At 39.7% G+C, this 22,269-nt stretch overlaps 2 protein-coding genes across 2 annotated transcripts; both read left to right on the top strand.

Annotated features, from left to right (window-relative positions):
• The first annotated feature begins 1,156 nt into the window (after nucleotides 1-1,156).
• mpp1 (MAGUK p55 scaffold protein 1) lies at nucleotides 1,157-10,872 on the top strand. The gene is made up of 12 exons (XM_007545887.2): nucleotides 1,157-1,523; nucleotides 5,406-5,534; nucleotides 5,620-5,698; nucleotides 6,234-6,319; nucleotides 6,397-6,465; nucleotides 7,902-8,098; nucleotides 8,225-8,328; nucleotides 8,407-8,487; nucleotides 8,679-8,759; nucleotides 8,869-9,071; nucleotides 9,521-9,595; nucleotides 10,166-10,872. Exons 1-12 carry the CDS (start codon nucleotides 1,401-1,403, stop codon nucleotides 10,340-10,342), a joined length of 1,404 nt encoding a protein of 467 aa, XP_007545949.1. The 5' UTR covers nucleotides 1,157-1,400; the 3' UTR covers nucleotides 10,343-10,872.
• A 2,607-nt stretch (nucleotides 10,873-13,479) lies between these two features.
• Nucleotides 13,480-21,655, top strand: vamp2 (vesicle-associated membrane protein 2). The gene is made up of 5 exons (XM_007545888.2): nucleotides 13,480-13,998; nucleotides 17,626-17,731; nucleotides 18,298-18,456; nucleotides 18,599-18,650; nucleotides 18,736-21,655. Coding segments are annotated over exons 1-5 (336 nt in total). The 5' UTR covers nucleotides 13,480-13,996; the 3' UTR covers nucleotides 18,753-21,655.
• Nucleotides 21,656-22,269: the final 614 nt, after the last annotated feature.

A 22,269-nucleotide genomic window follows, 5' to 3' on the forward strand; every position in this document is an offset into this window, starting at 1 on the left:
AAATAAAAAACTTGAAAGATATAAGCAATCTACTGTAGTGGTCTTGTTAAAATAAAGTGCAACGGGTTCATACGTAGTTGTCCGTGTTTTATTGTCCCCTAGAGTGTAGCGTCACATCAAATGGGCGTGGTGTACTGTACAAACTCTCTTCAGTCCAGTTTTGCAAGTTCGCGAACCTTAGCGAAGGAAATAATGCTCATTCGGATTTTTAAACTCGGCCCTGCTACTTTTATTTGTAAGCGTTGCAGGTCGCTGTAGGCCCCGATGGCAGCTGTGAGTGTTGTGTAAGCTCCCCGTTGCAGCTGGGTGCGCTTTCTGGGATCACCGTGTTCTTAAGGACGGCGTTGTTTTGCTTCCTCGTGCTCCGTTAGCGCAGTCTTTCTGAAAACTCTGCGGTGGTGGTGCATTCAAAACCGTTGGAAATTTGCTTATCTCAATAAAGACCTATCCAAAGCGTTGAAGGACTTGGTGTGCTTTCTTGCTTGTTACTTTAACAGTTTAATCCAAGTCTATTAAAACAAATTATCATATGCACATTAACTTTCTTTATCTGTCACTCATTCCAGGTTCTGCATCCATCCCCTCTTATAACACCAATATAATAAAAGTCCTAAAAATTTATTTTGTATTTTGGTTTAGGTGTGCCATGCCAAGACCAGCCCTGGATCAGGTACAGGTAGACAATTAATATTGGGGATGTTATGCAAAAATAAAAATAAATAAAAATCTATGTGAAGTAACATTTGAATTCCTTACTCAAGTGGGTCCCATACATAAATATTATCTGGGAAGTTTTATATTCGAGATTAAAAATTTTGCGGAACAAACCTCAGACTTCCAACTTAAAACTTGGAAATTCCGACTTCCGTGTGAAAATGGTTTGTAATTCTCTTTGATTTTTGTTTTAATTTAAAAATGGTAAAAACAGCTATTCTTGTTTATTATTATTGTTATTGTTTTCAACTTAACCTAACAAATGTGTTTGAAAGACACGTTTTGAAAGTTTAATGGTACTTGCAAAGCCATTATTTAAAGCAGTGCAAGATGTTTTGAAACTTTTTCACGCAACTGGTTAGTTTATTTCCCCTCAAATCACAGTAAAAGAGTAAAGTTGTGTATGTTCGGAGCTTAGAAGTGGCACTTGAACGCAGCACGAGCCTGACGCTCCGAGCGCAGCAGCAGCAGCGGCAGTTGTGTGTTTACTTGCTTCGTCAGCGGTGTCCCCGCTGTAGTTATCTCCTGTTCGTCACCTGCTGCTGATTAAAACCTTGGACTTTTACCCCAGACGGCGACTTATCCTGTCGTCAAGAGTCCTTATCAGCAGTTTCATCAAGCCTCCCGTGGACCTCGGTCTGGGGGCAAGTCGGGTTCACAGTTTTTTTTTAAGCTAACAGAAGAAGATGACGTTAGAATCCAATAAAAACGGACCTGCCCTCACACTAGAGCCGGTGAACAGCGTCCGGACAGCCCTTTCTGATCTGTACCTGGAGCAGCTCCTGCAAAACAAACCAAAATCTGACAAGGTAAGATGTCTGCCTTATTTATTGTGTCTCCCCCTCTATTTTTTTAAGTGTTTGCTTCCGGGTAGCAGATTATGGGGTGCTCATTGTTGCCTGTAACTTTGTAAAATCACAACACAGTCTTTCTAGCTGTGTTTATAACCGCGGAGTTGGTTATAAACTCCATCATTTTCGAAATAAGAGCTTCAAGTGTCTTTTTTTGTCAAATCAGCAGGTCTTTGTCAGCAACCGTTGCACTTTTCCAGTCTGTCAACCTTATTTTAGACTCCAGAAGACACTTGATTGGGAATTTCACTTCTGCATTTTACGCCAAACTGCGTCCAAATACAGCTGACAAGTGTGTATTTCTGGCTGTGATCATAGGACAGTGAGTAAGCAGTTGAGGTTATAATAAACTGTTGCATGCTGAACATTTCAAATGATCACCAGTAGGCCTTGTATTTTCCTTAGGGTTTTTTACATTCTACATTTTGTACAGTTTGCTACCCAGTTGCTCTTTGCTTTGTTCAGTTTGTTGCGTAAAACTTTCCCACAGGCTTGGATCAGGAATTAGCTTCAGCAGTCAGGTGAAGTCAGGTTGTTTACTTCATCAAGCTGCTCCAGCCTGTGTTTCTGTTGTAAGAACAATAATTTTGACTCAAGTTAAATGTCCAGGCAGCAAAACGGAGGGGATTTGGACATATACTAAGCAGGTCATTGTTGCAGAATATCTCTTAAAAACTTGAAAGGTCAGCACTAGTGAGATAGTGAGGGGAAGGGAGGAAGCTTCTTTCCTCATATCAGCAGTTTGCCACTCCAATCACACGACTTTGTCCTTGGGCCCAGTGCAGATTGGTTAAATCACTGTCTCCCAGTGAGGTCACGTTATCTTAACAGTGGGGGATGCCTGTTTAATGAAAAGGGGAACTGCCTATAACTTGCGTTTCTTGTTGAGGACATGCCCTGTCCTGCTCTGTTTTCTGCGAGGTTGTCACTATGTCCACCGGTGGTGTTTGCTTTCAGCTCATCACGAATCCTTTAAATCACATGGTTAAAGGAAAGATGGCTGTCAAGCAGAACAAAGTGAGAATCGAACGCCCTGTTTGAACATCAACAACCCTTGAAGCTGCTGCTGAATCACCCCCCACCCCCAGTGTTTGTTCCAAGGAACTGTAATTTTTGTGCTTTTGTTTAAACTGTTATTGGTGTCATAACAGTTTAAACTTTAGTGACCACAGGGTGGCCACTTCGAGGAATCAGTGGATTCCACTCTTGGCAGCAAATGAGGTAAATAGATCCAGATTAAAGCAGTTTCTTGATCGAAACCGTTCGGGCCTGACTGTCCACTGTCTAGTCAGAAAATTAAAAATCTTATCTAACCTACTACCACATCCTGAGTGATGTAAGCGCATCAGTGAGGTTTTTAAATGGAATTATGAGGGGGCACAGAGATGTCAGTTTAGCTGCCAAAGAGCAAGAGAGACCAAGACTTGTAGCAGATAACAGGAAGGCTGTTTCTGTTGTCTGTGTGGTAGAAACCTCGTTTTATACTTCGGATCTTTCAGCCTCTGTTTATCATGTAATGTGCTGGTTTTGGAAGAGTTTTGTGAATCTAAATAATTAAGGTAATGATCGGAGGAGTTCACATAAACATCGGCGTTTACGGTTAGCTGTGCTATCAAAAATGATAGGACGCATCATGCCTTTATATACTTCCTTTTCGCATGGAAATCATTCACTTTTGGTCTACATAAAGTTGAACTGCAGTGCTTTAGTCTGACTTCTTCATTACTGTAGCTCCACAGACGCCTGAGGAGCATTTTAGAGTCTGCTTTTGTTTGTCCTGTGTCTCCATGCCCAAAAAGTGGCATTCAAGTTCAGCAAGGATCTTGTCAACCTTACTCCCCCGCCCCCTTTTATTCTTTTCTACAGTGGGGGGAAAAAAAAGGAAGGGAAAACGAGACACCAGAGAAAATGTCAGACGTGAGACTTCTGTAAAAGAGCACTGCCCCTCCTCCGCCTGTTGCCTCGCACTGCAACGGGCTGAAGTAAAGCTTACTAAAGTTGTTTTGTTGGCCAGAACTTGGAAATAAATTCAGGAGTAACAGAAACAAGATGCAAAATTTGATAAAACAAGAACATTTGTTGTTACAACTAGACAAGTTTTATAGCTCATTATAACGACAAAGTTTTTAGTTTTAACAAGATAAAAATGCGCTCCTCTGACTGATTCCAACTTTGTCTCTGACTCTCCTCCTCACCCTATGTCTTCTAGATGACACTTAAAAATCCCAAGAGGTGCTGCTGTTTCTCTGTTATGGCCTTTCTTTATTAAGAGAAGATATTTTGGTTTAGCTGAGTTATAAATCCTGTTATAACAAACCCTTTAATGCTTTCTCGTTTCAATGAGTTTTGCTTTTCGTTACAATGAGAAAATATTCTCGTTTAAATGAAATGCTGCTCCTGAATTTATTTCCAAGCTCTGGCAGTTAAGTGCTTCCGTAAAAGCTGATGGTTCCACAGTACGTATACGAACCTTTAAGGCAAAAATCTAGAACATGAACCTGTTGTTCCATTTAAAACTAAAACTATGTCAAATTTAAATTCTGACACATGGACTTAAGCAAAAGTTAAAAATAAAAACACCCGCAAAATGCTTGTTGCCATGAATATTATTGTTTTATTTGCTAATATTGGTAGGATAATTAGTCAGTCTATCTGCTTAGCCAGCAAGTCAGCCTTTTGACTTTGAGTTTCCACACCATGACCGAAAAGCAGAACTAGATTTTTATTTATTTTTTATTTTTTGAAAGCGAGGGAAAAGTGTGGTTGTTTATAATGAGCTGAGCAGCAGTTCACAGCAACAGGTCGGGGAGGGACAGTGTCACATTAGTATCCTCCACGCCATCAGTGGAAATTTGAATCGCTCCAACACTCTCTCATGAAAAGCCTTAGAAGAATGCGGACGCCGTGATGGCATTTTGAAGGCATCCCGTCTAATTTGAGGTCATTAAAAAGTCCCGCTGCACCAATCATGCGTGAGCTGTAACCGTCTCGGGTTGTGCAACTTGTTTAGCTCCAGTTGTTTTAGCTCTGTGAGGCTAAACAAAGTGAGCAGGGAGGACTTTGGAGTTTAGCCCCTCAGGATGTTTACGGCGACACAGAGGATGTAACTTCATCTGCCGAGCGTCGGATCTCTTCCTGCTCGCACCAGGCCGGTATAAATAACCGTCAGCCTCCCTGGCCGCTGTTTAGTCCGCAATACAGAAACCAGAAGTGGGATTGAGGAGAAAATGCGGCACGTCCGGAGGAGGCGCAGCAGAGCGATGATGATATTTATTGGTTTATTGTTGTGCTGAAGCTCCCTTTCTGCTGAAGTGGCGCTGATGCGTCGTTTTTAATGCAGGAACTTTGTGCTGATGATGCAGGCCTCCCAGGTCATAGCTCAGAGATTCACTTAGAAAAGTTTCTGATCCTGCAAACCATCTTATCTTGACATTTAATGCGATCCCTCAGCCTTTCCTGGAAGAATGTTGTGGTTTGCATGAAGCAACTTTATTTCGGTGTTAAATTCCAAAAAAGTCAGAAGATGATTTCTATTTTTTTTTTTTCAAATCTTTTCATCACCTGATGTCGCTCGTTGTTTCCATGACTACATGAAGCTGGGGGGTGGGGGGAGCAGATGACAGGAGGTGCTTAATCGGGTGTTAAAACGGCAGGTTAATATTCAACCTTGAACACACAACGAAGTTGCAAATGAAACAGTTTTTTTTTGTTTGTTTTTTTTTTGGGATGCACACAAGTGTGAATATTATTATTAAAACCGTCGGATCGGAGTGTGAAAGTTCATATTTTGATCCATTTTTTATGCGAGTGCCTCATTTTCTCGTCTTTATCCCTCCCCAGTTGGCCATGCAGACCTTGGAGGACAGAGGAGCTGAGTCCTACACCAACGGTTGCGCCGGACACATGAACGGATCAGAGCCGACCAGCATGAAAGAAGTCGCCTTTGAGAAGAATCCCTCCGAGCCGATGGTATGCTCTACGCCGCGAAAGGCCTCCGGTCGCTTCACGCCTGGATATGAGTTGCTGACTGTTGTCTTGTGTTGCTCGCCTGCAGGGCGTCACGCTGAAATTAAACGAAAAGCAGCGCTGCACGGTGGCCAGGATATTACACGGGGGAATGATCCACAGACAAGGTGACTTTTCATCTTTTCTTTGGTATATGATTCATGTGATGTTGGGGACCCCGAGACGGAGTTTAAACGATTAAGCAACATGCAGCTTGAGGTCTTTTTCTGAGTAAAAATAAAATAAAAAATTTGAGAGAGTACACAGTTGAATTTATTTAATGTTTCCTTTCCTAAGTATGTCCAAATTAACATTTACATTTACACCAAGGTATCCTAGCAACAGGGAGAGAAAAAACACAGTTTTGAAGCTTAGCTGGAATAACAAAGATCTTTGCGATATATCGCAAACACTGATTACATGATTGCGATATTTTTTTGTGGCATATCGTGCAGTTTTAATTGTGAATCCAAAAGAAACACAGGACAAAAGCTTTGGCATGTATGACATGTGCTTAACAGCCAGAACAGGGCTAAGAAGATTTTTTTTTTTTCCAAATATCTTTCAAGTTTGTTAAATATTTAGTTTTATGTACAGGCCAAAACCTAGGCAGAAGTCCTAAAAAAAAAAAGCAAAAAAAAATATTTGGATTGTTCTTTTCAGGCTCCATACACGAAGGGGATGAAATAGCAGAAATCAATGGAAAAAGTGTGACAAACCACACTGTGGATCAGCTCCAAAAAATTCTAGTAAGTCGGAAATCTTAAGCTTTTAAATTCGTCTTTTGTTTCGCCTGATTCCTCAAATTTAAAACCTCGCCTTGCAGAAAGAGACCACTGGCGTAGTAACGATGAAGATCATCCCCAAGATGCAGGGTCGACCCAGAGTGTGTGAGGTAAGGCCCCGCCGTCACGCTGCCCCCTAGCCTTAGCATGTTTTATTACTGCTATAATCATGTTTTCTTCACTTTCCTGTTTGAAATGATTTTGTTTAGGTGACTCTTCTCTTAATCAGGTGACTATGAAATTAGTTTACGTTGAAGGATAATCCCAACCGTTAGCAGTAGTTTTTTTTTTTTTTAGCATGAAACGCACTAATAGTGGGTTTCATACTGCCATCTACTGGACACAGTGTGCTAATTCAGGCATCCATTTTCCTGCCGGGAAAATGGATGCTCTTGATTCAAAACACACTGAAAAACCGCAGCTTGTAACATGCTGCAGACGAATCTAACTAGAAGAGGAATTTAATAGTGATTTTTAATAACTAATCTGTAAAAGTGATTTTTATTCCCCAATGCTTAAGACTTTATATTTGCTGTGATCAGTGATGGCAAACCTAGCTTCCAGTTTGTAGACCATTAGTTGGTGCAGATGAACATTATCTGCTTTCTTTATTAAGAACATTGATTTAGTGATCCAGCACACTCCACTGCACTTTTATGCAGATTAGTGGTAAAAAAGTGTCTGTGTGCTGGGAAAGTTCCCAGTGGAGTGTTTTGGAATACTACAAATCTCCAGTCCCATCCAAACTTATTGACACCCTCGGTAAAAAATGTAAAGCAAACACACTTCTTTTATTTCTTTAATATGTATTTTTTTTCCTCCATTTTAGTAAATATACCCTCATTAAAAGGTGTCTTTTTCTAAATCTATTGTTGGTATATTTTGTGATTAAAAATAAAAGATGACATTTCTTTGTTTTGTTTTGTTTTTCTTTGTACACATCTGTATCTGGGGTACCAAAAAGTAAGGAAGACGTGTTTTAAAATACTGTTGGACACTTAAAAGAAAAAAAAAAAAAAACACGAAGCAAAATGAAAATTATTAATTTATATAAAAATATATGTTATTTTCTTTTTAACATACTTACTTAAAATTAGATGTTTAGCATCCAAAAGGACACCTGGGACATCCACTCGCATATACAAAAATCTGGACTTATTCAAAGGATGTTTAATACCTTTTTAAAGGTTATTTGCAAAAGCTCTAGAGTATTGAATATGTATATAATTATCTGTGATGCAGGTTGTTTAAAAAAACTTATACTGCAATTGTCAATAAGAAATCAGCAGTTTCTCATTCCTTTTTGTTTAAGAATTTTAATTTCAGTAAAGAATGATCAGGCTCAGAGATTCATCTCTCACATTTCTGCTCTTTGTAAAAGAATTGGTGAACTGAGCAGTTCACTGGTATTGTTTTTCACACCCATGTAGAAGAGTCGACAGATTACTCATCGCACTGTTAAAATAATATATTTAGTTTACTTAAAATAAATAAATAAATAAAACGGTCTTTCACTGCATCACATGGATCTGACCCTAATCTGCAGATGTACATGAGGGCTCAGTTCGACTACGACCCTTCCACGGACGACCTCATTCCTTGCAAAGAGGCCGGTTTGAAGTTCCAGACGGGCGACATCATCCACATCATCAACAAGCAGGATCCAAACTGGTGGCAGGGCCGAGTGGAGAGCAGCGCCGTCGACTTCGCCGGACTGATACCCTCTCCAGAACTCCAAGAATGGTAAACGACTGACGTTTCTTCAGTGCAGCCGAAACGAAATCCTGCGGGGTGACGGACGCACGCAGGCGCCGCATTCCACAGATTCCCGGCTCAATCCGTGTGTGTGTGTGTGTTTTTTCTTTGCAGGAGGGTGGCCAGCAAAAGCAAGGCCAAGCAGAGCAGGCAGTCCTGCAGTCCGTTCGGAAAGAAAAAGAAGTGTAAAGACAAGTACCTCGCCAAACACAGCTCCAGTGAGTGCAGCTTTTTGCACATGTCGCCGACTCCGTGCTGCGAGTTTTGTCTAAACAAACTAAACTGTCCTCCTGCAGTTTTCGACCAGCTGGACGTGATCTCGTATGAGGAGGTTGTGAGGCTCCCTGCTTTTAAAAGGAAAACTCTTGTGCTAATCGGTAAGCTTTGTTGTTTAAAATAAAGGGCCAATTGTCAATTTGCAGGAACTTCATTCCAAATTTTGAACTATAAAACACATATTTGTACCTAGGAGTGCACTTCTTCTAAAAAAAATGTGATACATTTGAGTTCATTTTGAGCTACAGTGTCTCTCTAAAGGTGACATTTAGAGAATTTTGCTCCTTCCTAGGGGCGCCTGGTGTTGGGAGAAGCCACATCAAAAATTCTCTTTTAACAAAATACCCTGAGAAATTCACTTACCCTGCACCACGTGAGTAGAAAGACTGCTCACTTGTTTTGTTGTTTTTTGGGTTTTTGTTTTTTTTTTGCTCATCTCGTAGAGCTGTTTCCGTTTACTCTTTAACGTTGAATGTGCGCAGACACCACCAGGCCCCAGCGAAAGGACGAGGAGAACGGACAGGAGTATTACTTCATCTCAAACGAAGACATGACCAAGTGCATCTCCAAAAACGAGCTGCTGGAATACGGCAGCTTTCAGGGATTCATGTTCGGAACCAAGTTCGAGACCATCCACAAGATCCACGATCAAGGCAAAGTTGCCGTGCTGGACATAGAACCACAGGTCAGCGTTTTGGACTCTTGGCTTCTTAGATCTGACATGATGTACAAATGTCAAACAAAAACAGTAGGAATTATGTGCTTTAAACAGTTGGGTCTGAATATTGGATTTTCACTTTTTTTTTTTATGGTGAGGTTATATTAATGAAAAAAGAACATATGGTAATTCATTTAAACTCTTTTTATCCACCTCAATCCAGGCTGCCAGTACATTTTGGATGTTGTAATAATTCCAACATTACACTTTACATTCGCACATGTTCAGTCCAACTGTAGCATTTTGAAAACAGCCAACATCCTCACATTTCAAAAGAACCTCATTTAAGGAAATTTCAAAGGTAGAAGAGAGACCGTGTTTTGATTTCTGCTACACTAGATGATTATGTTTTATGTAATGAAACTAATAATATTGTTTCCAACTGCCAGTTTATTGAATGGTCATTCCTCTTCCAGACCCTGAAACTTGTTCGGACTGCGGATTTTGCTCCACTGGTGGTGTTCATCGCTCCTACTAACACAGCTGCACAGGTGCTACATGCAAAAACAAAACAAAAAAACAACAAAAATAATGCCTCTAAAAATAATTAAGTCATTCTTTATGTGCTTTTTTCACCTTTTGTCACATTACAACTACAAAAGTCAATGCTTTACTGGAATTTTATTTGGTAGACCATCATAAACCTGTTCATAGTTGTGAAGTTCATGTTTTTTGATGCATTTTGCTTTGGGGTGTCAGAGTGTAGGGGAGCTGTGATTTAGAAAAATGTTTTATATATATATATATATATATATATATATATATATATATATATATATATTTTTACTTTATTTTATATTTATTTTACCAGGAAAATCCCATTGAGATCAAAAGTCTCTTTTTCAGGACAATCCTGGCCGAATATTATAATTTTATTAATCTACCTAAAACTACTATGCTAATTTATCTGGATTTGTCACATTATTTTTATAAGTACAAGAAGTTCTGAATACTTTTGCAAAGCATGGTAGATTTGTTTGAAAAGCTGAACAAAGTAATAATAATAATAAAAAAAAATGATCTGATATTTATTTTATTTATTTATTTATTTATTTTTGCAGACTGAAAACCTTCAGATGATCCAGAAAGAGTCGGACGCCATTTTGAGCACATACGGACACTACTTTGACGTGGTTCTCGTCAACAACGACGTAGACGAGAGCGTGAAAGGCGTGGAGGAGGCCATGGAGCAGGCCACCTCCACCCCACAGTGGGTGCCAATATCGTGGGTCTACTGAGAAAGGGCCGTCCGGCGCACGTTTGATTCAGAGCCGCGTTCCCAAACGTGGGCGCAATACGTCACTCCTTCCACCAAACCTCTGAGTTAGCGGCGCGTTTGATTCCTTTGCACTGTTGTTTGCACAATAAAGCAATATGTAGAAAGGATGACCTCGAAAGGGTGTTTTAAATATGTTCGGCTTTAGGTGCTGCACACCTCTTGTGATAGCTGACAGATTATCAAATGCAAAACAGGACCTCAACTGTGAAAGATATAAATGCTTTAAAGTAAAAATAAATTGTCGCGTGACACATCGCCTCTAATGATCCTCTTTTCTGATCCCATTAGATCGAGCCATGAAATGAAAGTTCTCAGACTCTGCTTGTTCTGTCTGTGTAACTCCATACAACACCCTCAGCACAAAACCTTCTAGTCGACCACTGACAACCTCGCAGGGTTTTACACTGGATTTTCTCCAAACTGTATTCGTTATGGGGGGCTGTAAAGGCACTTTTCAGCAAAATAAAAACAGAAAATAAACAGCTCCTAGCTCTGTTGCAATGTTGTTTTTCATAATTCTTTTTCTCTCTCTCTCTCTCTCTCTCTCTCTCACAAAATCTGATGTAAATAAATTTAGATAAACTGAAGTGAAGGAAAAAAAAATACACACTTTGATTTACGTCTCAGTCCATCGTGTTGAATAATAGTGGTGCGTTTCAAAAAATCATTTAAAGTTAAAATTCCTCAGAATAGCTTCTACTGACATTATATGCAAATGCAGTAGGAAGTCTTCACATTCTATTCTAAAGTAAAAACATTCAAAAATGCTTGCTTTATCCCAAATGGGAATTAAATGCTGCAACATTTAATATCCAAGTGTCTTCAAAGAGTCATTGTGGATGGTGATGTGGACAGGAAGGATCTCTGGTAGCTTTAGAGATGTAAAAAATCTCAAAAGCACACAAGTTGTTGCCACACTTGTGTATCATAAATGTCCAAAAGTAAGAGCAAAATTCCTTCCAGCAGCACGACATCCAAAACCAGCGGGAATAAATGTCCAAACATGCAACATTTCAACATAAACAAAAAATAAATCAATTGAAGAACAATTTATCAAATTTGCTGACAGTCTCTAAAAAGTGAAGAAAATACATTTTAGGTTGTTTAAAAAAATAAATGTGCCTTTTATTTATGTTCCATTTTTGTAAATTGATGGGACATTTACAAAAAAAAAAAAATCCCATTAATTTACATTTTGTCTGTTGCCAAAGAGACAGACACTTCTTCTGTTCCTGCTGCATTCCGCCTGCTAATCTTCTGGGTCAAAGTTGGGAGAGCATCTCATGTTGGCGTGCTGTGCCAAATGACCGTGACATTGTGACAGAGATGGTTACTAAGGCAACGTTCACCGTCTTTTCCGAGTTATACTTAATGTCGCAAAGCTGTCCTCTGGTACCACCATGTGGTGAAACCAAAAACTGCAGGTACGACGCGTTCCTAAAAGATTGCTTAACGTTACGAATAATCAAATAGCTTTTAGTTATCAACATTGTCCTTCCTCTCAGGAAGTAAAGCTGTTCAGAGTGTGGTTATACAAAATCTATGTCGGGGAATGTCTGTTTTGAGTGTGAAATAACAGAATAATGAGCCAAATGAAGGTGGAAATGAAGCCATATTTTATTTTGAGCAACTTGATACTTCTGGAACAGTTAGCACAGATTACTGGGTAAGATATTTGTAGTTATAGGGAACTGGTGGTTTTTTTTAAAGTAGCTTTAGAAAACTGAAGACACACATTCAAATTCCTGTAACCTTTTTTTCTTCCTTTTTTATCCTTTATCCTGGCTGGATATTTGATCAAACTTCTTGGTGCAAAGAACCAACATTATGATCCAGAAGGTGCTGGAAGACCCAATAAGAAGAGCATCCTTCTTCCAGAAGCATACAGTTGCCAGCTGGAAACTGATCAACTTTGGATCCAGGAATTTTTTTTATTTATTTTTTTTTTTTTTAAGATGTAGGACCTTTTCTTGCCAGCAAAGAAATATGTCATGTGGGTTTTCTCCCTGATAGAGTCCTTGAAGGCTGGCAAAGAGACAACAGCTTCTTCTGTTTCAAAGTTTTGTTGACTATGTCACATGATCATGCTGTTACACTCAGTATCTGTGTAGTTCAGTCCTGAATGATATGAATTACGTCAATATGACACAACTCATATCATCCAAGTGTCTTCAAAGCACCACTTTGAATGGTAATTTTTGGGCAGAAGGGTCTTCCAGTAGCAGTCAGTGTTGCAACATATCTGAAGAAACCTATGACTGAAGACGGTTGCTGTGACCGTCTCATGACTGTAATGACATTCTAACAACTCAATTTTCAGCCAGTAGAGATGATACTCCACAATATTATGTCCTTAAAGAGCCCATCAGTTGCTGGTAAGCACAGCTAACCCACCTCATTTACTTTTGCTGCTCTCCATTAAACTTTAACAGCACTGTAGAAAAATAAGCAAAGCTGATGTTTTTGAATCAGGCTTAAAGCCAAACTATTTGGATGAACCTTACTGTTTCCGATAAGACGAGTAGTAAATGTGGACAAAATTATGCCATCTGCAACAAAAAGGATTTTCTTTTAGTTTTATGTAAATATCAAAATTCAAATTCTGTCTCATAATTTTCCTCCAATAATCTCTTCAGTTATTTCTGAAGCCAATGCACTGACAACCTATTAAGAGAGAGTGCAACAGTGTATATTTGTGTAATTTTCATTGTAGCCCAACTCTGAAAGAAGGAACTATTTGAGAAAAGTGCTATTAAAATTAATATACATTATATCTTTTCACTTAATATTCATTAATTCATATTTTACGACAATTGTATGAAAACACCGAAGGAGGAGGAAGGAACCAAACTTGAAACATCTGTCATTACATGAATTAAACACATCCAAAATAAAGTGTTAAATGTAAAGCATCAGTCCAAAAATATAAGTTACCTAACTATAAGGGACATGCTAGACAATTTAGTCTAAGGTAGTCTTATGCCCCAGCATGTCCAACATTCATGTTTACTATGAATGATAACAGGCACCCAGTGTGAGCCTCGCCACACCCCCTTTCCAAGAACGCCATTTTGTTGACATACAGTCTTGAAATCAACATTAGCTCTATTTGAGGAGCTTAAAACTCCGTTCTGCACAGAACATGTATGGTCTTTGAAGAGCGTCCGAGGAGACATCCAGTTACTGTATCCGAGGATAAAAACATCCCTCTCCGGGGAGGTAAAGCGGTGTGTCTGAAGTGTAAGCCACCCATTTCAACATGAAACTCGCCGCTGCTGACGTCACCGAGCCATCTTTGTGCACCTAATCCAGGCGGCTGTTTATTACACCTTCATTACCACACAGACCCGGGCTCTACTGACAGCCTGCAGGTGCCGCATCGTCACAAACAAGGAGGAAAACAGAAAGAGAACCCTTTTGTAGTGCGGGGACACAATTCAGTGCTCCTCCTAGGATATATAGGCAGGGAAACGCCACAATAACCAACCAAAGGCTGCCAGAGGGTAGAGAGGAGCGCAGAAGGCAATCCACATCCATCTGCCAGCCACTTAGTGCGCGCTAACATCTCCAGTCCGGATTTCAGCGCAGCTGTCGAGCTAATACAACCAGGAAAATGTAAGTACAAGCACCCTTGTAATGCTAATTTGAAAATAAAATCCCGAGTTGATACAATTCCGCACTGACGACTGAAATTGATAAGCTATTTTGGGGATGTGCAGCGACTTCTCCGCTGTATCACGTAGCTTTTCTCAACTGTCACGATATTAATAGTCGAAGATTGTTGGATTTAATTTCATTTTAGGAGCCGTCTCTGTCTGATAACGTGAGCCGAACGTGAACACAGACGCTAACGAATCGGCCTAACCTTGGAGCAGATGGAGGCATCGGGTTTATCTCTCTATTAGGGGCATTATTAGCCGTATAATGTTCTCTTTTTAAACGAACGAGGCCGGCTGTTTTTTCTTTTCTTTTTTTTTCTCGCTTTCAGTTGGTCGTCCGATGAATTCTCGCTCGCGCCTGTACGCACGCACGTATATATATATTTTTTTCCAGTTTGGACTGGTTTGAAATGAAAAGGACACCAGTCTATGAAACCACACACCGAGTCAATTAAAAGTATGTAATAACGTATTGCCTAACATGGACATTTTTTTAGTGAACACACTCACGGCTTCGTTTTGGTGTTACCGAACAGCAGGTGACGAATTAAGCTAATTCCAGAAACAGCAAGGACACAAAGCTCAACAAACCCTGACTGTTTCAGCCGCGTCAGTCTTTTGAGTGTTCAAAGTGTCGACAGTAATTGCCGAATATTCCAATATGTTATTATTTTTGGCAGAAATATTAGGCTTGAATTTGGTTTAGGCCTAGTTCCCGTGATATTTGTAACCTACAGCGGGGGGTGGGGATAGCCTAGCCTCCTACTGTATGTCGTCGATTGTCATGCGAGGGCGGACAGCTACATATCTGTCCACATTTCTTCTTGTTCGTGATACCTCGGTTAAATAATACAAACTAAATATATTTATTGATGCATTTTGTTATCTGCTGTATCATTTCGATGGATTTTGTTTTTAAAAGGTGGAGGTAAAGAAAAGGCAGCATTATAGTTCCGTCTGCCAGTCTTTATATGACATTTAAATTGCCTCGTGCCAGCAACATATCACCCACCCGTGGCATCACGCTCTATAAGTTTTTTCTACATTTGTGACCAGAATAGAAAACGTCTACATAAAGGCACTGAGAAGCCCGAACCCCATCCTCGTTAGTGTTATAAGATTTAATAGTTGTAATAGTCACACATGGCCTTATTGTAGCTCCATAGGACGTAATGGTGGACCTTAATGTATGAGCAAAGTCATGTAACATCAAACAGAAAGAGACAGAGAGGCTTAGATCAGACGGCTGCTGATGAGGGATGCTGAGGCGCTGTCCAGTGCTGAAATGTCACTGTCCAGTACTGAAAATCAAACGGCATGCATTTCCAGTCACAACATTTTATTTAATAAATTATTTATAAAGCATAGTCACAAACAACTTCGATAAAACTGAAGTAGAGGAGAATTCTAAACCACAAAAATGTTTGCGAACTAAAATAATTTCTTAAGGTTCACAAACCATGGTTTATTTAAATTAATTGTGTTTTGTTATAAGAATTACTTGGCAATATAGTTGGGTCTTAAAGAGTGATATGGTTTCACTTTGAATTGCATTTGCATTTGAAACCTTACATAAAATTGATTTTGCTGTAACCAACAGCCTATATGGATACTGGTATTGGAAATGAGTTTAGACTATAAATACATGTTTTCCTATTGAAATAAGCTAAGCAATAAATCTAAAGAAGTAAATGAAAAAAAATAAAGAACCAAAAATATATTTTAAAAAAGGGAATAGAATATTTACATAATCAAACTAAATGATAAAACAGTATACAATATTCAAACAAAGGAAAAAATTTTCAAAAAAGATGTCTGTCTGTCTGTCTGTCTGTCTATCTATCTACTTTAAGGATCCATCAGTGTTTCAGCAGCCTGCTTTATAAGCCACAGGGAAAAACTATATTAATAAGCACTGTCTCAAAACAGGGTTGAATATATTTAGCTTTCACAGCAAATCTCACATCAGCAGTAGCCTGTAGAGTCATGCGAACCCTCACCTTCCCCGTTTGTCATTTCAGCTGCCTTTGCCAGATCACATTTCCTTCAGCATCCTGTTTTTTTTTTGGTGTGTTTGTTTGTTTGTTTTCAGAGCCATGTTACAACAGACACAACACTCATTTGCTTATCAAGCTGCATCTATATTCTGACTAAGCTTCAGTTTTAGAAATACAAGAAGACTCCCCTGCGCTCAGCATGTTCAGACAGAACAGCAGAGTGGCAGTAAATCCACACGGCTGGATTGAAACACAGCTGGTGGTTTTTCACAGGATGCGGAAGCTGACGAGTAACCTCGCCGCTGCGCTGGCAAGTCTTCCCGGCGTTAGTTGGGAGGTGATGACAGCATGAACATCTACACACATTGTGCCTTTGTCATGGTGCTCATTGGAGGCGCACACACACAAAAAACACACACACACACAGCGACGACACATGTTAAAAGATCATTTTTAAGCAGTAAATGTATTTGCTGATTTGGACACATTTCAGTTCTAATGGGACAGTTCTAAAAATAAACGTACCTTAGAGCTCTGTGTCTCTGACTGCTTGGGATGGCGTTGACCTCAAGCACCAATAGGCCAACTGTTCTAAAGGATTTGTTTGTTGTTAACGGATTAGTAATGTCTGATCATAAAGGGTTGACCTTTAGACAGAGTTACACAAAGTCAACTCTTTAAAACTCCAACCTGTGCAAATGAATAAAAACAAAGCCTATGAGCAAAAGTGCACTGATATGACCTTACTGGGCAAAGGCCAAGTTTTGATTTGATTTAAGGTCAAATGTCAATATTTTAAACTCATTTATTCACCGTGAAAGATAAACATGCTCCACATTCCTTGATGAAAAGGACTAGACTATCCCAGTTTGTATGTCAAAGCACATTTGACAGCTTTTTAGTAAGATCAAAATAGACTGCATGAAGGAACTGAAAAACATTTTCAGTTGCACGAATTCAATGAAAGGGAAAGAAATGGAACATTTTCCTTGTTTGACCTGTTAATTGCCTTTATGGTTTACTTTTCTTTATTCTGTTTTACATCGCTGAGCTCCATAGTCTTCCATTCTTCATCATTGTACCAAACGCACAATGAAAGAGCGTAACATATGGCGCCTAAATAAGCACAGCAGTGGATGATTAAAAAAAAAAAATTATCTGCATTCCCAATCACTTTGCTGTACAGAACAGGGTGCCAAGTAGCTGTTACATGTTACCATGGGAGGCATTTCCCTTGACTCTCTCACTTTTCAGTCATAAAATGACACTTTCGCTTTAACTTTCTGTCAGTCGCTGCAGCCATCATCTGTGGACATTCAGCTTTTGCAAAAGCCCGCAATTGCGCTCTCAGATCCCGATCACGTCGGATCTTCCGCAATGGATGGAACTACCAATAACTTATAGTAACTTTTAATTAAATGAATTAAGCACTCCAAAATTAGGTTTGTTCTCCTTTTAGTATTTTTCTACAGATCATAAATACCTACTATTTGAACTCCAGCTGTAGCAAATCACCGTAAGTTGAATTTGAACTTAAAAGATGTACTTGATTTATTTCTCGACGGTTTGTGTTTTTCAACTATCAGGTCTGCCCCAGCAGCTGGAGCCCCTGCGCCAGAGGGAGGAAGTCAGCAACCTCCCAATCTCACCAGCAACCGCCGTCTGCAGCAGACGCAGGCACAGGTGGATGAGGTAAGTGAAAACACAAGCAACACACACACACACACACACATTTACTTAAGTAACCTTTTGGGGCAGGGGGGAAATACTTTAAGGAGTATTTTACTACGCTGTACTTTTTACTTTCACCTGAGTAACTTAGTGATGAAGTGTCACTACTCTCACTCGAGTCAAATTTCTGGATTCTCTAACCAGAAAGTTACTAGACACAGACACTTTTTGTCAAAATTGTATATTGATTTGCAAAAATGTTTAATTTGGCTGATTTTTTTAATTTTTATTTTGGTTTTTAAAATACCAAAACATCCACAAAATTGAGTATTTTTGTTCGTTTGATGATGGAATTTTTACATTTTTAATGATTGATGTTTTGCTCTACTACAATCTACAGTCGCGTTTTTTACCAAATACATTTTTATTCTTACTTGAATGATTTCTTGGTCTCTTACTTTAGTACACTTTTTAATTACCCACCTGTGGATCAGTTTTGGCGACATTTATCGTTATTGTAACTCAGACTCACGTCGGCCCTCGGTCTGGATCTCTGAGTAAAGCTTTTGCCGCGTCTCTTTCCTCAGGTGGTGGACATCATGCGCGTAAACGTGGACAAGGTTCTGGAGCGTGATCAGAAGCTGTCAGAGCTGGACGACCGGGCCGATGCCCTGCAGGCTGGAGCCTCTCAGTTTGAGACTAGCGCTGCAAAACTGAAGAATAAATACTGGTGGAAGAATGCCAAGGTGAGGAAACGGCGGTGCGCTCGCTCAGTTAGAACGCAGCTTTGACGTTAAGTAATATTAACAAGATTAGATTATGGCGTGTTGAAAACTGTTCTGCTTTTCTAACACGTGTTTCTTTCCCCCCAAAATTTGCTGACTGCAGATGATGATTATCCTGGGTGTGATATGTGTGATTGTCCTCATTGTCATTATTGGTAAGAAGCCTTTTCTTTCCTTCTGTGCGCATGTAGTGTCTTTTTAAAATCTTGTAACACTTTGTTCCGCTCCGTCTTTCCACAGTGTACTTCAGCACCTAAGAAGAGTCGCTCCTACCCCAGTCTGATCCAAGCTTCCTTACTACAGAAGAAAAAAGAAAAACAACCTCTAATTGATGACAAAATTAACCACAGATGAATTAATTTATTGTATGTACGTATATCTCCGCCCCCCAGCTAGCCTCGATATAACACCCCTAAACCCTTCAGGGCCCCCGTGGCTCTCCTCAGCCCCCCGCTCCTTACTTCCACAGCCTCGTCTCTGGATCCCTGTCGATATTTGTTCTGTGAGTGTGTGAGCCTGTCTTCTTTCTGAGTACTCTTGGCTTTTCTAACCCTGCCATTCTGGGAACCAAACCCCTCCCCCTTACCTTTGCCCCCCCCAACCCCCCGTGACGATGCAACAACAGAAACCGGTACAACAATTGGCGATAATTGTTACATAGCTGATATATAGAGTTCTTTGTAGAGTTTTATTCTGATATATATCTGATATACTGTTTTGTAGGTGTGTGTGCGTGCGCGTGCGTGCGTGTGTGCATTTTGTACTTTTTATTTTTTGTATTAATTTGATGTATGCTTTAGCGTTGACTACTGCCTATTAATGAAAGTGTGCATCTTGCATGTGCTCTACATCCCCCTCTGATTGTTTTGTTGTCCAATTAGCCTCCTTAAAAAAAAAAAATTCTACCCGTGTTTCTCTTGAAGGCAGACTGAAATTCGCCATCTTACCGACACTTATTTCCTTTTTCGCCAAAAAGAAATGGTTTTTGCTTCTCTTTTTTTTCTTTTTTTGCTACAGCTAATGCTCACTCACTGATGTTAGTGAAATAATGCATGACTTGTGCGACGAATCCTTAGCGTTCATCACCTCTGACCCCATCCAACTCTCCTTCTTTTTTTCTGAGAGGGATTCTTAAACAACGACCGTCTGACGTGTCTTTTGGCGCCGTCTTGTTTCTCAGCAGCATGCTTCCTTCGGACAACTTTAAACTGCCATAGTACGGTCGGACCAATGTCTGTAGGTGTCTTCGTTTTTTTAAATTATTATTATTTAAAGATTACGTAGTGTCTTATTTCGAAAACATTCCTTCATTGCAGTCTAGTGCAGATGCTCTTACTGTAGCACATTTAAGTGTGAGTACCTTAAAAACGATGAACGTTGTGTCAGTAATAACAATAGGAGGAATAGTGACTAGGTGTAAAGTTACTTTTTTTTCTTTGCATAGACTGGATTGTCCTAATAATTTTTTTCTACAATTTTACCTTAACATTACACTTATGATAAATTTTGGGTTGGAAATTGATTCTAGCATCGGGGGGGATAAAATGCTTCTGCAATGGTTTGTGCAGATTTTGAATCCGTTCAAAACCTGCACAAACGTCCGTGGTTTTGACAGTGCCGCCCGGCTGTTTAAACGGACCGCCAGTGCAGCAGAACCTCTCCACATTAAGAGCACATTTAAAAAAAAAAAAAAAAAGTAAAATTAGCTGGATCGCCAGACAAATGAAGAAAGTAACGCCTAAGAAGAAAAGAAGCAGTAACTCAAAAAAAATTTTAAATAAAATAATCGTAGCATTCCTAAGACGAGTGTTTTGCTAGCGCTGTGGTTCTGTCTTCGTGTTTCTTCTTCTTCTAGTTAATGCCTTTTTCTTTTTTTAAAATATAATAGACTCTATTTTTTAATCATAGTATATTTTTGTGTGAAGCAGAAGAAGCAAAGAGGATGCGAAGTGTCAAGAGCGAAGCTCCTCTTTCCTTCTGTCTGGTGTGTTTTTGTAGTTCAGCTCCGCGTTACACACTGCCAAGCATTAAAGGAAAACAGTTCTTTTCCTTATTGCGGTTATTTCTTTCATTTGTGCACTCACTGGTTTGGTCTTAAAGTACTTTCAAACCACCTTTTTTTTAATTATTATTATTATTATTATTATTATTATTGTGTGCATGATTGTGGCTACTTGGTCAGTAAAAGAGCAGGGTAAATACGAGGCACTCTTCGAGACAAAGAGTTGCACATGTTCCTCAGAGGCGATGCATCAGAACTTCCTGAAGCTAACTATTTGTGGAGAGGGGGATTTAAAAAAAAAACAAAAAAACATCCAACCACAGCAGAATGTCGCTTCCAAGAATTTCCATGTGGTTTGGAATGAAATCAAAGATCAAACAGTTGTCTGTTAAATCTGTTAACATTTTTTTGTTTTTTAAGTTCTGTTCTGCAGTCAGAGCTTATTCCAAAGACAGCCTTTGTGACTCTGCCTCTTTTACTCTCCAGCCAGCTACACGGAGAAACCTGCCACTTTCTCTAACTCCTACTGTGTATTTGGTGTGTGTGCGTGTGTGTGCATGTATGTATTAGAATAGCTCCGCCTTTGGAATATCCCCCCAACCCCTCCCACCTCCATCCCTCCTTCCGTTTATCCCGACGGATTTAGGCCGCTTAACTCTCAGAGTGAGGACATGTCAGTTTTCCTTCGCCTCTGAAGTACACGAGCAACACGAGGCTGCAGATCTGTGATCCGCAGCAGAAGAAAGTCCCACTTCTCGATGCTCCTTCAAAAGTTAAATAACCAAAGACCAAATTACTGAGCTAACGCTGCCAATACTCACCACAAACAGGTTACTACCCGAGCCGTCCGGCTCAGATTTAAATTCCTTCTGTCTTAGGGACGTATTAGCTTATCATACACTATCTATGGAGTCAAGTTTGGCTTTGTGAGTGTGCCACCCTGAGATAATATGCAACTTAAATGTCGAACAGAAACTCCCACCCGACCCCGCCCTCTGCCGTGTGGATCCAGGTCCGAGGAGCTTCTTTTAATCTGTACAAAGTTAGTAGACACACAATCTTGTAACTAATTATAGCACAAGTCTTCTTTCTTTTTTTTTTTTTGTCTTTTCTGTCTGCGTAGTGCTGCCAGGTTTGAAAATGTGTAAACTAACTATAGATAACAGAAAACTGAGAAACGTTTTCCCAAAAAAACAAAAGAAGAAAAACCTGCATTGTTTAGTGTTGTAATATTTGGGGAGGGGGTGTTTTGGGGGGTAGGGGGTCCTATATCCTCAGGTTTAAGTTGTTTGCAATTTACCAAAATACATAAGAGGACAAAAAAAAAAATAACTAGCAAACTGTAAAATTGGATTCCTTTGGCAATATTACGTGATTTAAGGGTTACAATGTTGTCCTTTTAGCCATTTGTACAGGACATAAACACACAGTGGGTTCTGAGGTGAAATAACACGACTGATTGGGGTAGGATTTGTGTGTTCTCCATAAATCCAACTGTTGTCCAGTGAGTGCTCAACCGGTTTGGTCACAATGGTGAAAATGAAGTGTGCTCTCTCTCTCTCTCTCTCTTTCTCTCTCTTTCTCTCTCTCTCTCTCTCTCTCTCTCTCTTTTTCTGTTTGTTTTTATTGCTTTATTGTCTATATGAAAACCAATATGTGCAAATGCTTTTAACACCGTGGCACTTTTTTCTCTCTTTTTTTTTGTTTGTGTGTGTGTGTGTGTGTGTGTGTGTGTGTGTGTGTGTGTGTGTGTGTGTGTGTGTGTGTGTGTG

The sequence above is a fragment of the Poecilia formosa genome, unplaced genomic scaffold (assembly GCF_000485575.1).
Source record: "Poecilia formosa unplaced genomic scaffold, Poecilia_formosa-5.1.2 Scaffold14, whole genome shotgun sequence".
NCBI lineage: Eukaryota > Metazoa > Chordata > Actinopteri > Cyprinodontiformes > Poeciliidae > Poecilia > Poecilia formosa.

What these genes read in the sequence shown, in the direction of transcription:
- mpp1 (XM_007545887.2), top strand. Translation starts at nt 1,401, where the DNA reads ATGACGTTAGAATCCAATAAAAACGGACCTGCCCTCACACTAGAGCCG. An exon ending in AGAATCCCTCCGAGCCGATG is followed by an intron (nt 5,535 to 5,619) that starts GTATGCTCTACG and finishes GCTCGCCTGCAG; the next exon opens with GGCGTCACGCTGAAATTAAA. An exon ending in GGGAATGATCCACAGACAAG is followed by an intron (nt 5,699 to 6,233) that starts GTGACTTTTCAT and finishes TGTTCTTTTCAG; the next exon opens with GCTCCATACACGAAGGGGAT.
- vamp2 (XM_007545888.2), top strand. An exon ending in CGCAGGCACAGGTGGATGAG is followed by an intron (nt 17,732 to 18,297) that starts GTAAGTGAAAAC and finishes CTCTTTCCTCAG; the next exon opens with GTGGTGGACATCATGCGCGT. An exon ending in ACTGGTGGAAGAATGCCAAG is followed by an intron (nt 18,457 to 18,598) that starts GTGAGGAAACGG and finishes TGCTGACTGCAG; the next exon opens with ATGATGATTATCCTGGGTGT.